General features: G+C 39.9%; 1 protein-coding gene across 1 annotated transcript in view; it reads left to right on the top strand.

The window, feature by feature from the left end:
* The window catches only part of PSMD1 (proteasome 26S subunit, non-ATPase 1), a 159,522-nt gene that overhangs the window by 34,502 nt on the left and 111,656 nt on the right, over nt 1–13,364 (top strand). Inside the window, exons 10-12 of the mRNA XM_089685437.1 lie at nt 2,123–2,211; nt 3,254–3,332; nt 11,492–11,665. Coding sequence (XP_089541563.1) covers nt 2,123–2,211; nt 3,254–3,332; nt 11,492–11,665 — 342 coding nt within the window. The remainder of the gene's footprint in view (nt 1–2,122; nt 2,212–3,253; nt 3,333–11,491; nt 11,666–13,364) is intronic.

Below are 13,364 nucleotides of genomic sequence, written 5' to 3'. Positions count from 1 at the left end.
CTTCTTCACTGTTGGGTTGGTGTTGGGCAGGTGGTGAGCAATGCCTGGTAATCTCCAGACATAACATTTAGTATTGAGGCCAAAACTGTTCAAACTTGGTTTCATCAGACCAGAGAATCTTGTTCCTCACAGTCTGAGAGTCCTTCAGGAGCTTTTTTGGCTGCCTGACCAGCTCTTGAAAGAGTCCTAGTTTTGCCAAACTTCATTAATTTGAAAATTATACAGGCAGACAGTTCTTTTGACCTCATGGCTTTTCTTCTGATACAGTATGCATTGTTAGCTGTGAGGCCTTTTGCAGAGAGGTGTGTGCCTTTCCATATCATATCCCAATAAATTTAATTTGCCACAAGGGGACTCTAATCAAGGTGCAGAAACATCTCAGCAATGATCAGGAAAAGTGAGAGGCACATGAGCTTAATTTCGAGTGTTGTTGCAAAGAGTCTGAATACTTATGCCATTGTGATATTTCAATTTTTCCTTTGTCATGTGTAGCCCTGCACCCGTAGGAGTTGCTGAGTTTTTTGGGTCCCCCACAGCTATGCAACACGCATCTTCCCATCCAGATTTACATCCAAGAGACCGTAATCAGTCTTTGAGCTTGTTTTTTGCTTTTTATTAGGGAAATAAGTAAGAGGTGTATGGGATGCCCAAGGGTATGGCAACAGAATACAGTCTTCCTGAACTGTGTACAAGTCTCTTTAACATTTTAAAAAATGTTATTACATATTTCAAAAATAGATCCTTCTTCTTGGAGAGCTAGTCAGCATCTCCTGTAGTGTCACCCCAGACCCTAGATACTCCTTATGCAGCTGTTCTCGGTGAATCCCTGGGGATCCAGTACCTGTCACTTTTAGAGAAGAGAGCACCTGGTAGTAGCTAATCCATTTTCCCACCAGAGTGCTCCTTGCCCTTACTGGCCCAGGGGGTGCAGGTCTACTCAGTTCTTCTCTTATACTGTTGAGTTAGTGGCTGCTCTCAGGCCTTCTGCTGGGCTGCTCCTTCTCTGCTGCATAGGTGGCCTTCACTCTGGGGAGCCACTGAAGTCCCGGGCTTTCCTCCTTCCAAAATCCTCTGCCTGTAGGTGAGCCCCTCTCCATCTGGGCCCCTTCCTAGGCTCCTGCTCTCCAACCTCACTTCTCAATCTTCCACATGAACTCTCTTCTCTTCCTGCCGCTGAGCAGGCTCTTCCACTTTTAAGGGTTGTCCTGACCCCTTGCTAAGCCTCCTGTTGGTGATAGGTCAGGATCCCTCAAAAGTGCAGACCAGCCACTCCTTATCTTCGCCCACTTCTTCTAGAACTTTCTCCAAAGTTCCAGTGCATGGGGAAGTCTCAGAGCTGATCTGCAGAGCCTCTTGGCTCTGACCACAATTTGACCCCACTCTTACTGTTACACCAAGGCTGATACTCAGTCCTTCTAACTGAAGAATCAGTTCTAGCTCCCCCTAGCTATCTAGGAGGGTGCTACACATGCATTTGCAAACATTTCTAAAATTCTGCTTTCACTGTCATTGTCATTATGAGGTACTGAGTGTAGATTAATGAAAACAAAATAATTTTAACAACTATAGCATCATAGCAAAATCGAAAAAAGTGAGGGGGGATCTGAAAACTTTATGAATACACGGTGTCTTTATGCAATCAAAGGAACAAAGTTATTCAAACTCTCTAGTGAAAAAAAACCTTTTACCTCCTCCGAGTAGTTGTAATTTTCAGCTTCTTTTTTCTGTTTCAACATTTTGCTATATTTGGGTTTCCAAGTAAACCATTATGCATTTTGAAAAATATCTTCCTCTATCCAGTCCAAGAAAATATAAATAATTAGCAGTATGCAAATATGTTTGGCTGCTTGTATCGTCAGTTGTAAATACTACAGTATTTTATTAGCTGTTCATGTAAATTTCTAATCAAGAGCCACAATCAAGATACAGCTATATTGTTTTTCCATTGTTTGTTAATTTCATAGACTTAATGTCTCTCAAAATTTAACTTTCTAGTTTTCTGGTTGCAGAAATAGTAAATAAAAGCTCAATTGGTGTCAAATAACATTGAATTTGCATGCAAATGTTTAGGTATAAATTATGTGTGTTGTGTTACTGAATAACAGTCTGCTTTTTGCTTTAGGATGCTGTGAGGAATTCTGTGTGTCATACAGCTACTGTAATAGCAAATTCTTTTATGCATTGTGGCACCACCAGCGATCAGTTCCTCAGGTAAGTTTACCACTGGTCTGTCTTTAAAGTGGATTTGTCAGGTTTTGCCTACAGGATGAACTTAAAAATTGTCATGCGTTCTTCTCTGGGCATTGTATGCAAATGCAAAATGTCAGCTAGAAAGAGAGACTAATGCTAGCTTCAGGGTTTGCTGGTCGTTTTTTCTTCATCTTTTTTTTTTTTTTTTTTTTTTTTTTTTTTTTTTTTAAGGGCAGTTATGGAGTTTATTGTGAAATATGCTTTAACTAAAACCTGACAGGTACTCTTTAGGCTCCTGCATTATGATGTAACATCATTTAGTATATATAAATCCAGGTCATCTTCAAATTAGATTTTTGACAATTGTTAATTCCTTTTTTCAATTGCTGTTAAGTTATGCTGCAAAGAATTCCATGGTTGTAGACCAGAGATATTTAAATGTACACTAATTTCAGTCATTAGGACACATGTCAGCATTACTGAATCGTGATCTTTATTGTTTAAAAAAAAAAAAAAAGTTTCTGTTTATTGCCATGTATAAATTGCTTCTGAGCTCTTTCATGTGACCTGCAGCCTAGGCAAGTATAACTTCATCTGTGGCTACCATAAACACTGTTTTTATGTTTTTTTGTCATTCAAGGCTGTGACAAGTGTTTACTGTCAGGCAGAATTTGTCTTGTAGACTTGCAGTCAGATCAACTTGTGTATACAATGGACAAATGTGTCTGCCCTGTGTACATGTAGAATTACAAGCCGTACATAGAAAAAAATTTTTTATTATTATAATAAAGGTTTTGTATAGCGCCAACAGTTTGCGCAGCGCTTTACAAAATGAAAGTAGACATTACAGTTACAATACAATTTGGTACAAGAGGAAACGGAGGGCCCTGCTCGTTAGAGCTTACAATCTAGGAGGGGTTTTTTGAAACCATAACACATATTGATTTACAGGTTTTGTATTAAGCCGATCTTTTACATACTGTATATATTGAGATGCTTATTGTTGTGGTTTATGTACATGTAAATGGCACCTTTTGATTTTAATTAATGTTTTCTTTGACAGAGATAATTTAGAATGGTTAGCAAGAGCCACAAATTGGGCAAAATTTACAGCAACAGCTAGCCTGGGAGTTATCCACAAGGTAAGCAGTCTTGATCATTTCCTCTTGTAGTAATGTCACATATATACTGTGCCTTGAAAAAGTATTCATACCCCTTGAGATTTTCCACATTTTTGTCATGTTACAACCAAAAACGTAAATGTATTTTATTGGGATTTTATGTGATAGACCAACATAAAGTGGCACATAATTGTGAAGTGGACGGAAAATGATAAATGGTTTTCAAAATTTTTTACAAAAAACATCTGAAAAGTGTGGCGTGCATTTGTATCTATCCCCCTGAGGCAACCACCGTTTGCTGCAATTACAGCTGCAAGTCTTTTTGGGGATGTCTCTACCAGCTTTGCATATCTAGAGAGTGAAATTTTTGCCCATTCTTCTTTTCAAAATAGCTCAACCTATCGGATTGGATGGAGTGTCTTGCAATTTTCAAGTCTTGCCACAGATTCTCAATTGGATTTAGGTCTGAACTTTGACTGCGTTATTCTAACACATGAATATGCTTTGATCTGAACCATTCCATTATAGCTCTGGCTGTATGTTTAGGGTAGTTGTCCTGCTGGAAGGTGAACCTCCGCCCCAGTTTTAAGTCTTTTGCAGACGGGTTTTCTTCCATGATTGCCCTGTATTTGGCTCCATCCATCTTCCCATTAACTCTGACCAGCTTCCCTGTCTCTGCTAAAGAAAAGCATCCCTACAACATGATGCGACCACCACCATGTTTCACAGTGGGGATGGTGTGTTCAGGGTGATGTGCAGTGTTAGTTTTCCACCACACATAGCGTTTTGCTTTTAAGCAAAAACGTTCAATTTTGGTCTCATCTGACCAAAGCACCTTCTTCCACATGTTTGCTGTGTCCCCCACATGGCTTCTCGCAAACTGCCAATGGGACTTCTTATGGCTTTCTTTCAACCATGGCTTTATTCCTTCTACTCTTTCATAAAGGCCAGGTTTGTGGAGTGCATGACTAATAGTTTTCCTGTCGGCAGATTCTCCCAGATGAGCTGTGGATCTCTACAGCTCCTCCAAAGTTACCATGGGCCTCTTGGCTGCTTCTCTGATTAATGCTGTCCTTGCCCGGTCTGTCAGTTTAGGTGGAAGGCCATGTCTTGGTAGGTTTGCAGTTGTGCCATATTCTATTTTGATGAATTGAACAGTATTCCGTGAAATGTTCAAAGCTTGGGATATTTTTTATACCCTAACCCTGTGTTAAACCTCTCCATAACTTTATCCCTGACCTCTCTGGTGTGTTCCTTGGCCTTCGTGATGCTGTTTGTTTACTAATAATTATCTAACAAACCTCTGAGGGCTTCACAGAACAGCTGTATTTATACTGAGAATAAATTACACACAGGTGAACTCTATTTACTAATTAGGTGACTTCTGAAGGCAATTGGTTCAACTAGATTTTTGTTAGGGGTATCAGAGTAAAGGGGGCTGAATACTAATGCACGCCACACTTTTTAAATATTTATTTGTAAAACATTTTGAAAACCATTCATCATTTTCCTTCCACATTTTCCTTCCACTTCACAATTATGTGCCACTTTGTGTTGGTCTATCACATACTATTCCAATAAAATACAATTACCTTTTTGGTTGTAACATGACAAAATGTGGAAAGTTTCCAGGGGTATGAATACTTTTTCAAGACTGTGTGTGTGTGTGTGTGTGTGTGTGTGTGTGTGTGTGTGTGTGTATATATATATATATATATATATATATATATATATATATATATATATATATATATATATATATATATGCACACACACACACTATATTGCCAAAAGTATTGGGATGCCTGCCTTTACACACACATGAAATTTAACTGCATCCCAGTCCCATTAGTCCCTGGTCACACTGAGTGTGGCTTGGCATGCGATTTGCATGCCGTACGACTTTCAAATCACATGGCAAGTCGCACCCTATTGTTTGTAAATACAACGGCCATATCTGTGTGCTTCCGACTTGGTCAGAGCTGCACCGATTTCTAAAGTAGTGCATTCACTACTTTTGGTTCGATTTACATAGACATCTGTGTCCAATGTCTTGCAAATCGCACCTCAAATCGGCATGTCATCCAACATTGAAATTGTGCGACTTCACTGCATAATTTCGAAGTCAGGATTGGTTTGACCGGGGTGCCAGTCCGTAGGGTTCAATATTGAGTTGGCCTATCTTTGCAGCTATAACCGCTTCAAATCAAGACTGTCCACAAGGTGTAGCTCTAGAGTCCAGTGGTGGTGTGCTTTACACCATTGCAACTGACGCGTTGCATTGTACTTGGTGGTGTAAGGCTTTGATGCAACTGCTCAGCCATGGAAGTCCATTTTGTGCTAATCTGAAGGTCACACGAAGTATGGAGTTCTATAGCTATTGACTCTGCAGACAGTTGGCGACCTCTGCATGCATGCACTGACCCTGCTCTGTCATTTTGCTGCTTTTCCCAGTTGCTTTCACTTTGTTATAACACCACTAACCGTTGACCGTGGAATATTTCGTAGCAAGGAAATTTTCACGAATGCATAGGTGGCAACCTATCACGGTACCATACTTGAATTCATTGAGCTCCTGAGAGCGACTAATTCTTTCACAAATGTTTGTAGAAGCATTATTCATGCCTAGGTGCTTGATTTTATACACCTGTGGCCATGGAGGTGATTGGAACACCTGAATCCAATAATTTGAAGGGGTGTCCCAATACTTTTGGCAGTGTGTGTACACACTATATTGCCAAAAGTATTTGGATGCCTGCCTTTACACACACATGAACTTTAATGGCATCCCAGTCTTAGTCCATAGGGTTCAGTATTGAGTTGGCCCACCCTTTGCAGCTGTAACTGCTTCAACGCTTCTGGGAAGGCTGTCCACAAGGTTTAGGAGTGTGTTTATGGGAATGTTTGACCATGCTTCCAGAAGAGCATTTGTGAGGTCAGGCACTGATGTCAAATGAGAAGGCCTGGCTCACAGTCTCCGCTCTAATTCATCCCAAAGGTGTTCTGTCGGGTTGAGGTCAGGACTCTGCAGGCCAGTCAAGTTCGTCCACCCCAAAGTCACTCATCCATATCTTTATGGACCTTTCTTTGTGCACTGATGCGCAGTCATGTTGGAACAGAAAGAGGCCATCCCCAAACTGTTTCCACAAAGTTGGGAGCGTGAAATTGTCCAAAATGTCTTGGTATGCTGACGCTTTAACAGTGCCCTTCACTGGAACTAAGGGGCCAAAGCCCAACCCCTGAGAAACAATCCCACACCATAATCCCCCCTCCACCAAACTTTACGCTTGGCACAATGCAGTCAGGCAAGTACCGTTCTCCTAGCAACCACCAAACTCAGAAATGTCTATCGGATTGCCAGACAGAGAAGGGTGATTCGTCACTCTAGAGAACACTTCTCCACCGCTCTAGAATCCAGTGGCAGTGTGCTTTACACCACTGCATCCGACACTTTGCTAACTAACCTGATCAATCACTGTTTTTGGTAGAAATGATATTTCTACATGGCAAATAATTTACTAGCAGGTGTAGTAGAGTAATAGAAATCCAACAGTCATGACATGCATGCTGCTGATTCTGTGTAATTGAATCACTAACTGAAAGGAGCATGTTCAAAATAATAGCAGTGTGGAGTTCTATTAGTGAGGTCATTCATTCTTTGAAAAACAGGTGGCAATTATTGCCCTTATTTAAGGAAGGAAGGCAGCAAATGTTGTACATTCTGGTTACAGTGCATTTCTCTCTGAAATTCTGAGGAAAATGGGTCGTTCCAGACATTGTTCAGAAGAACAGCGTACCTTGATTAAAAAGTTGATTGGCGAGGGGAAAACACATAAAGAAGTGCAGAAAATGATAGGCTGCTCAGCTAAAATGATCGCAAATGCTTTAAAATGGCAACCACTGAAAGACGTGGAAGAAAGCGAAAAACTACCATTTGAATGGATAGAAGAATAGCCAAAATGGCAAGGACTCTGCCAACAATCAGCTCCAGGAAGATCAAAGAAGGTCTAAAGTTACCTGTGAGTACGGTTACAATTAGAAGACGCCTATGTGAAGCCAAGCTATCTGCAAGAAGCCCCCGCAAAGTCCCACTGTTGAAAAAAAGACATGTGCTGAAGAGGTTACAATTTGCCAAAGAGCACATTGACTGGCCTAAAGAGAAATTGCGCAACATTTTGTGGACTGATGAAAGTAAGATTGTTCTTTTTGGGTCTAGTGGCCGGAGACAGTTTGTCAAACGACTCCCAAACACTGAATTCAAGCCACAGTACACTGTGAAGACAGTGAAGCATGGTTGTGCAAGCATCATGATATGGGAATGTTTCTCATACTACGGTGTTGGGTCTGTTTATCGCATACCAGGGATCATGGATCAGTTTGAATACATCAGAATACTTGAAGAGGTCATGCTTCCTTATGCTGAAGAGGAAATGCCCTTGAAATGGGTGTTCCAACGAGACAACGACCCCAAACACACCAGTAAACGTGCAACATCTTGGTTCCAGGCCAACAAGATTGACGTTATGGAGTGGCCAGCCCAATCCCCGGATCTTAATCCAATAGAAAACTTGTGGGGTGACATCAAAAATGCAGTTTCTGAGGCAAAACCAAGAAATAGAGAAGAACTGTGGAATGTAGTCCAATCATCCTGGGCTGGAATACCTGTTCACAGGTGCCAGAAGTTGGTTGACTCCATGCAACACAGATGTACAGCAGTTCTCAGAAACAGTGCTTATACAAATAAATATTAATTAAGTGATTCAGAGGAAAGCAAAATCGTCAAACATTTTTCAGTTTATATAGTGAATGTTTGAGTTTGTAAAGAAGAATACAAACACTGCTATTTTTTTGAACCGTCTAATATTCACTTTTCTTCAATTTACTTAGAGGAACAACACAAATTTGATGTATTTTTCTTCGCGTTTTGATTTGGAAAAGAATGTGTAGTGTTCCCAATGCATTTGTGTGTATGGAAATAAAACCTATTAGGATTCTGAGCTTTATTCACTTTTCAACACATTGCTATTATTTTGAACACAACTGTGTATATATATTTGTGTGCGTGTGTGTGTATATATATATATATGTGTATGTGTGTATGTATGTGTATATATGTGTGTATATATATATATATATATGTGTGTGTGTGTGTGTGTGTGTGTGTATATATATGTGTGTGTGTGTGTATGTATGTATGTATGTATGTATATGTGTGTATGTGTATATATGTGTATATATATATATATATGTGTGTGTATGTATATATATATATATATATATATATGTGTGTGTGTGTGTGTGTGTGTATGTATGTGTGTGTGTGTGTGTATGTATGTATGTATGTATATATGTGTGTGTGTGTGTGTGTGTGTGTGTGTGTATATGTATGTATGTATATATGTGTGTGTGTGTGTGTGTGTGTGTATGTGTATGTATGTATATATGTATATATATATATATATATATATATATATATATAATCACAGTGCTCAGCATAAATGAGTAGGCCCCAACAGATTTGTCAGGAAAGCTTTACTTTCATTTCAGAATCAACATTTTCTATTGGACATTATACTACAAAATACTCCCACAAATGCGGGTCATTGATTGCAAACAAGAGTTGTTAATTTGCACACACAAAACATTATTTTTCCTAACAAATTCATTCAAGACCATGTTGCAAAAATGAATACACCCCGGTTAAAGACTCAAAAGCAAAGCTAAATTTTAGACAACAAAATCCTAATTAACAAGAATTCAACTACAGTTGTCTAATTATTCATTAAACCGGTATCCAGCAGACAGTTTATTATAAAAGGGTGTTACTTAACAAAGAAAACCCTTTCTCATTGCATTCTGTCCACAGTGGCACCACATGGAAGAGAAATGTCACAAGGCCTGACAAAGAAAATAGTTTCTTTACACATGAAAGGCGAAGGCTACAAGAAGATCAGCAATGCTTTACTTTTAGTAGTTTTACTAGTCAGAATACTGTAGCAAAAGTGATACAAAAATTTAACAAAGATGGCACTTGAACCATCTCAGATGTCTAGGCTGTGCACGGAAGGTAACACCTCAACAGGAGCATCTTCTGATGAAAAGGGTTGAAGAAAATCGCTATTCAAGTTCACAATACGGCATACACTTCAGAGGAATGGCACGCCCATGCACAAAAAAGCCAGCTTAGAATTTGCCAGGGCCCAGGCTGAAAAAGAATACTACTGGGCCTCTGTACTCTGGAGTGATGAGACCAAAATAAATGTTTTTGGAACTGATGGATTTAAAACTGTATGGTGTCATAAAGATGAGGAGTACAAATAAAAATGCATGGCGCCTACAGTGAAACGTGGTGGCAGTGTCGTTCTGAGGGGCCGCATGATTACTGCTGGTGTTTTGGAGCTGCATTGATGGTATCATGAATTCACAGATGCACTGCTCTATATTGAGAGAAGATTCTACCATTGTTCTGTGCCCTTGGTCATCGTGAACTTTTCCAACATGACAATGATCCAAAACACACATCTAAGGCCACTGTTGCATTTCTGAAGAACAGGGTGAAAGTGATTCAGTGGCCAAGTATGTCTCCTGATCTGAACCCAATCGAACACCTATGGGGAATTCTGAAGAGACAAGTTGCTCATGACTTTCCATCCAGCATCCAGACTCTAAAAGAGGTCGTTCTTGAAGAATGGAAAAAAGATAGATGTTGCAATATGTCGCCAACTTCTTCATTCCATGCCTAGAAGACTTGGTGCTGTCCTTACAAATCATGGAGGTCATACAAAATACTAGATGTAGTTTTTGTTGTGGGTGTATTCGTTTTTTTCATCAACTAATTTGAGTAAAACTGAAGATTTTGTAATCTAAGTTATATTATTAACCTTACTTTCATGTAATAAGCTAAACAAAGGTTCTATAAAACACAGTTTTGTCAAAATTTTGTTAATTGTTCTTGTGTTCATTAAGATATTGCCAAAAGTATTGGGATACCCCTCCAAATAATTGGATTCAGGTGAAAGAATGGGTCTCTCTCAGGAGCTCAGTGAATTCAAGCTTGGTACTTTGATAGGTTGCCACCTTTGCAATAAGTCCATCTGTGAAATTTCCTTGCTTTTAAATATTCCATGGTCAAATGTTAGTGGTAGTATAACTAAGTGGAAGCAACTGGTAATGAGCAACTACGGTGCGAAGTGGTAGGCCACGTAAAATGACAGAGCAGGGTCAGTGCATGCAGAAGCACAGAAGTTGCCAACTGTCTGCAGAGTCAATAGCTGAAGACCTCCAAACTTCGTGTGGCCTTCAAAGTAGCACAAACGTGCGTAGAGAGCTTCATGGAATGGGCTTCCATGTCCGAGGAGCTGCATCCAAGCCTTACATCGCCAAGTGCAAGTCAAAGCATTGGATGCAGTGGTGTAAAGCACGCCGCCACTGGACTCTAGAGCAGTGGAGAAGTGTTCTCTGGAGTGGTGACTCATGCTTCTCTGTCTGGCAATCCGATGGATGTGTCTACGTTTGGCGATTGCCAGGAGAACAGTACTTGCCTGACTGCATTGTTCCAAGTGTAAAGTTTGGTGGAGGGGAGACTATGGTGTGGTGTTGTTTTGTTGGGGTTGGGCTTGGACTTGGCCCCATAGTTCCAATGAAGGGAACTCTTAAGGCGTCAGCATACCAAGACATTTGGGACAATTTTATGCTCCCAACTTTGTGTGAACAGTTTGAGGATTGCCGCTTTCTGTTCCAACATGACTGTGCACCAGTGCACAAAGCTAGGTCCATAAAGACCTGGATGAGCGACTTTGGGGTGGAGGAACTTGACTGGCCTGCACAGAGTCCTGACCTCAACCCAATAGAACACCTTTGGGATGAATTAGAGCGGAGACTGTGAGCCAGGCCTTCTCATTCGACATCAGTGCTTGACCTCACAAATGCTCTTCTGGAAGAATGGTCAAACATTCCCATAGACACACTCCTAAACCTTGTGGACATCCTTCCCAGAAGAGTCAAAGCTGTTATAGCTGCAAAGGGTAGGCCAACTCAGTATTGAACCCTATGGACTAAGACTGGGATGCCATTAAAGCTCATGTGCGTGTATAGTATAGGCAGGCATCGTGTGTATACATATAATTTTTTTTTTGTATTCTCATGTTCTGCTTTTGACTACATTGTTTTGTTATCATTAGGGACATGAAAAGGAGGCACTACAGCTTATGGCTACTTATTTGCCAAAGGATACATCACCTGGCTCGGCATACCAGGAAGGGGGGGGCTTATACGCTTTGGGACTTATTCATGCCAATCATGGAGGTGACATAATAGACTATCTACTTAACCAGTTGAAGAATGCAAGCAATGATGTAAGTTTTTCTGACCTGTAACTGAATGTTGCCAAATAATTTTAGACAGGCATGCTCAGTTTTTGTAAGCATTATTGTAGTAGAGAAATCTAATTTTAAAGGTGCACTTCAGCCAATGTAAAAGAAGTCTTTAGATACATAGATATAGGGATGCAGTTTTTTTTCCCTCTAAATTAAGTTTACTGTACAGCTACTCACACTACTGCTTGAAAATGACTTTGTTGCTGATTATCTTGTATTCCAATATTCTTAGTTCCTGAGCCTGCTAATCTACAGTTGTGTCCTTTTTTCAGCCCATATTATGTTTTCTGCAGTCACTCTTAAACTGGACATAGAGGATTATTTTTCTTTTCATTCAGTAAAAAAATGAACAGATTCTTCCATCCACACAAAGGAGGCATCCCCTGCTGGGACATTGTATTCTGACAGTGGAACTCTCTCCTTTCACAGTAGGCTGATTAGTGGCTGCAGCCACTGATCAACAAAAGTTTTCAAAATTCCTGGTAGACAGAAGTCGATTTTATGACCTACTTCTGAACAGGAACAGCTGGTCCATGCTTAACTCTTCAAACGATCTATGGCTAGCTTCAGAAATAGAGAGGCAAGTTGTGCTGCAGGGAAGTGAGTTGCAAACGTTTTTACTGTTATTCATTTTGGAAGCTCTGTGGATTACGTATAATTATGGTCTCCTACAGTCTTTTAGACTAGTGAGAGTTGCAGTGGTTTTGGGGTAGTACTTGCAGTGCACTAAATAATCAGTGTAGATCTGTGCACTGTTCATTGGTGTGTTCTTACATCAATATGTTGACTATGCTGTCTTTTTTTGCTGGAATGCTTTCTACCATAAGACAGTTGTCAGTTACCAAGATATTGCTGGGAAATGATTAGAGTGGAGGCTGATCTGTTTAATTGGCAGTTTATTATATGACAAAGCAGTGTATTGAGACCATTGCTTTGCCACTGGGTCTGTATACATTTGCTGATTCTTTTAAGCTAACCATACACTATACAATCTGATTGCGCAGTCTCCTTTAAATCACTATGCATAAAAGAATCTACCTGATTTAATACTATTTGTTTAGGTTTGCACTTTTATAACTTAGTTTTGGTCAATCTAAAAGGAGAATGCAAATTCTGATTGTATAGTGTGTTAATATCACAAACCACAATTTATTGATGAAAGGAATGGTACTCCCAAAATTGAAGCAGAGACAGACATGTATCACAAACACTGCTCCTTTGAGCGGACGTGATGATGTCAGCACTAGCTCTGCTCTGCACATTTCTTCATAATGGATGTCATCTGGGGGCTGGTGACCCACTTTTCCTTTCATCAATAAATTGTGGTTTGTGATATTACTACACTATGGTGGCCCTGTGTTTTTTTTTCTCTGTATGTCTGCTGCTCTTAAGAGGTTTATTGAGACTATGGGCTGCAGAAGGCTGTACTTTACAATACTTTGTATATTCTACCCTGCTGTATGCTGTACACTGCTGTAGGTGATATATTTTGTACTTTTCATTTATTTGCACTATCTTGCATGATGTTCTGAAGGTGATATGATGTTCTGGGTGTGCCAATTTGGGATATTTATATATTCCTTAGCTAAAACATTGGTGTTCTGTGGGGTTGGTGTGTATTACGGTATCTCTAGGCAAAACCACCTTCTTCTTTTTTTTTTTTTTTTTAAATTATTGA

This window comes from Staurois parvus, unplaced genomic scaffold (genome assembly GCF_062004578.1).
Source record: "Staurois parvus isolate SC_StPar_1 unplaced genomic scaffold, SC_StPar_1.0 ptg000376l, whole genome shotgun sequence".
Classification (NCBI taxonomy): Eukaryota; Metazoa; Chordata; class Amphibia; order Anura; family Ranidae; genus Staurois; species Staurois parvus.
Note: the sequence above shows the minus strand (reverse complement) of the source record. Positions and strands in the feature narration are given on the sequence as shown.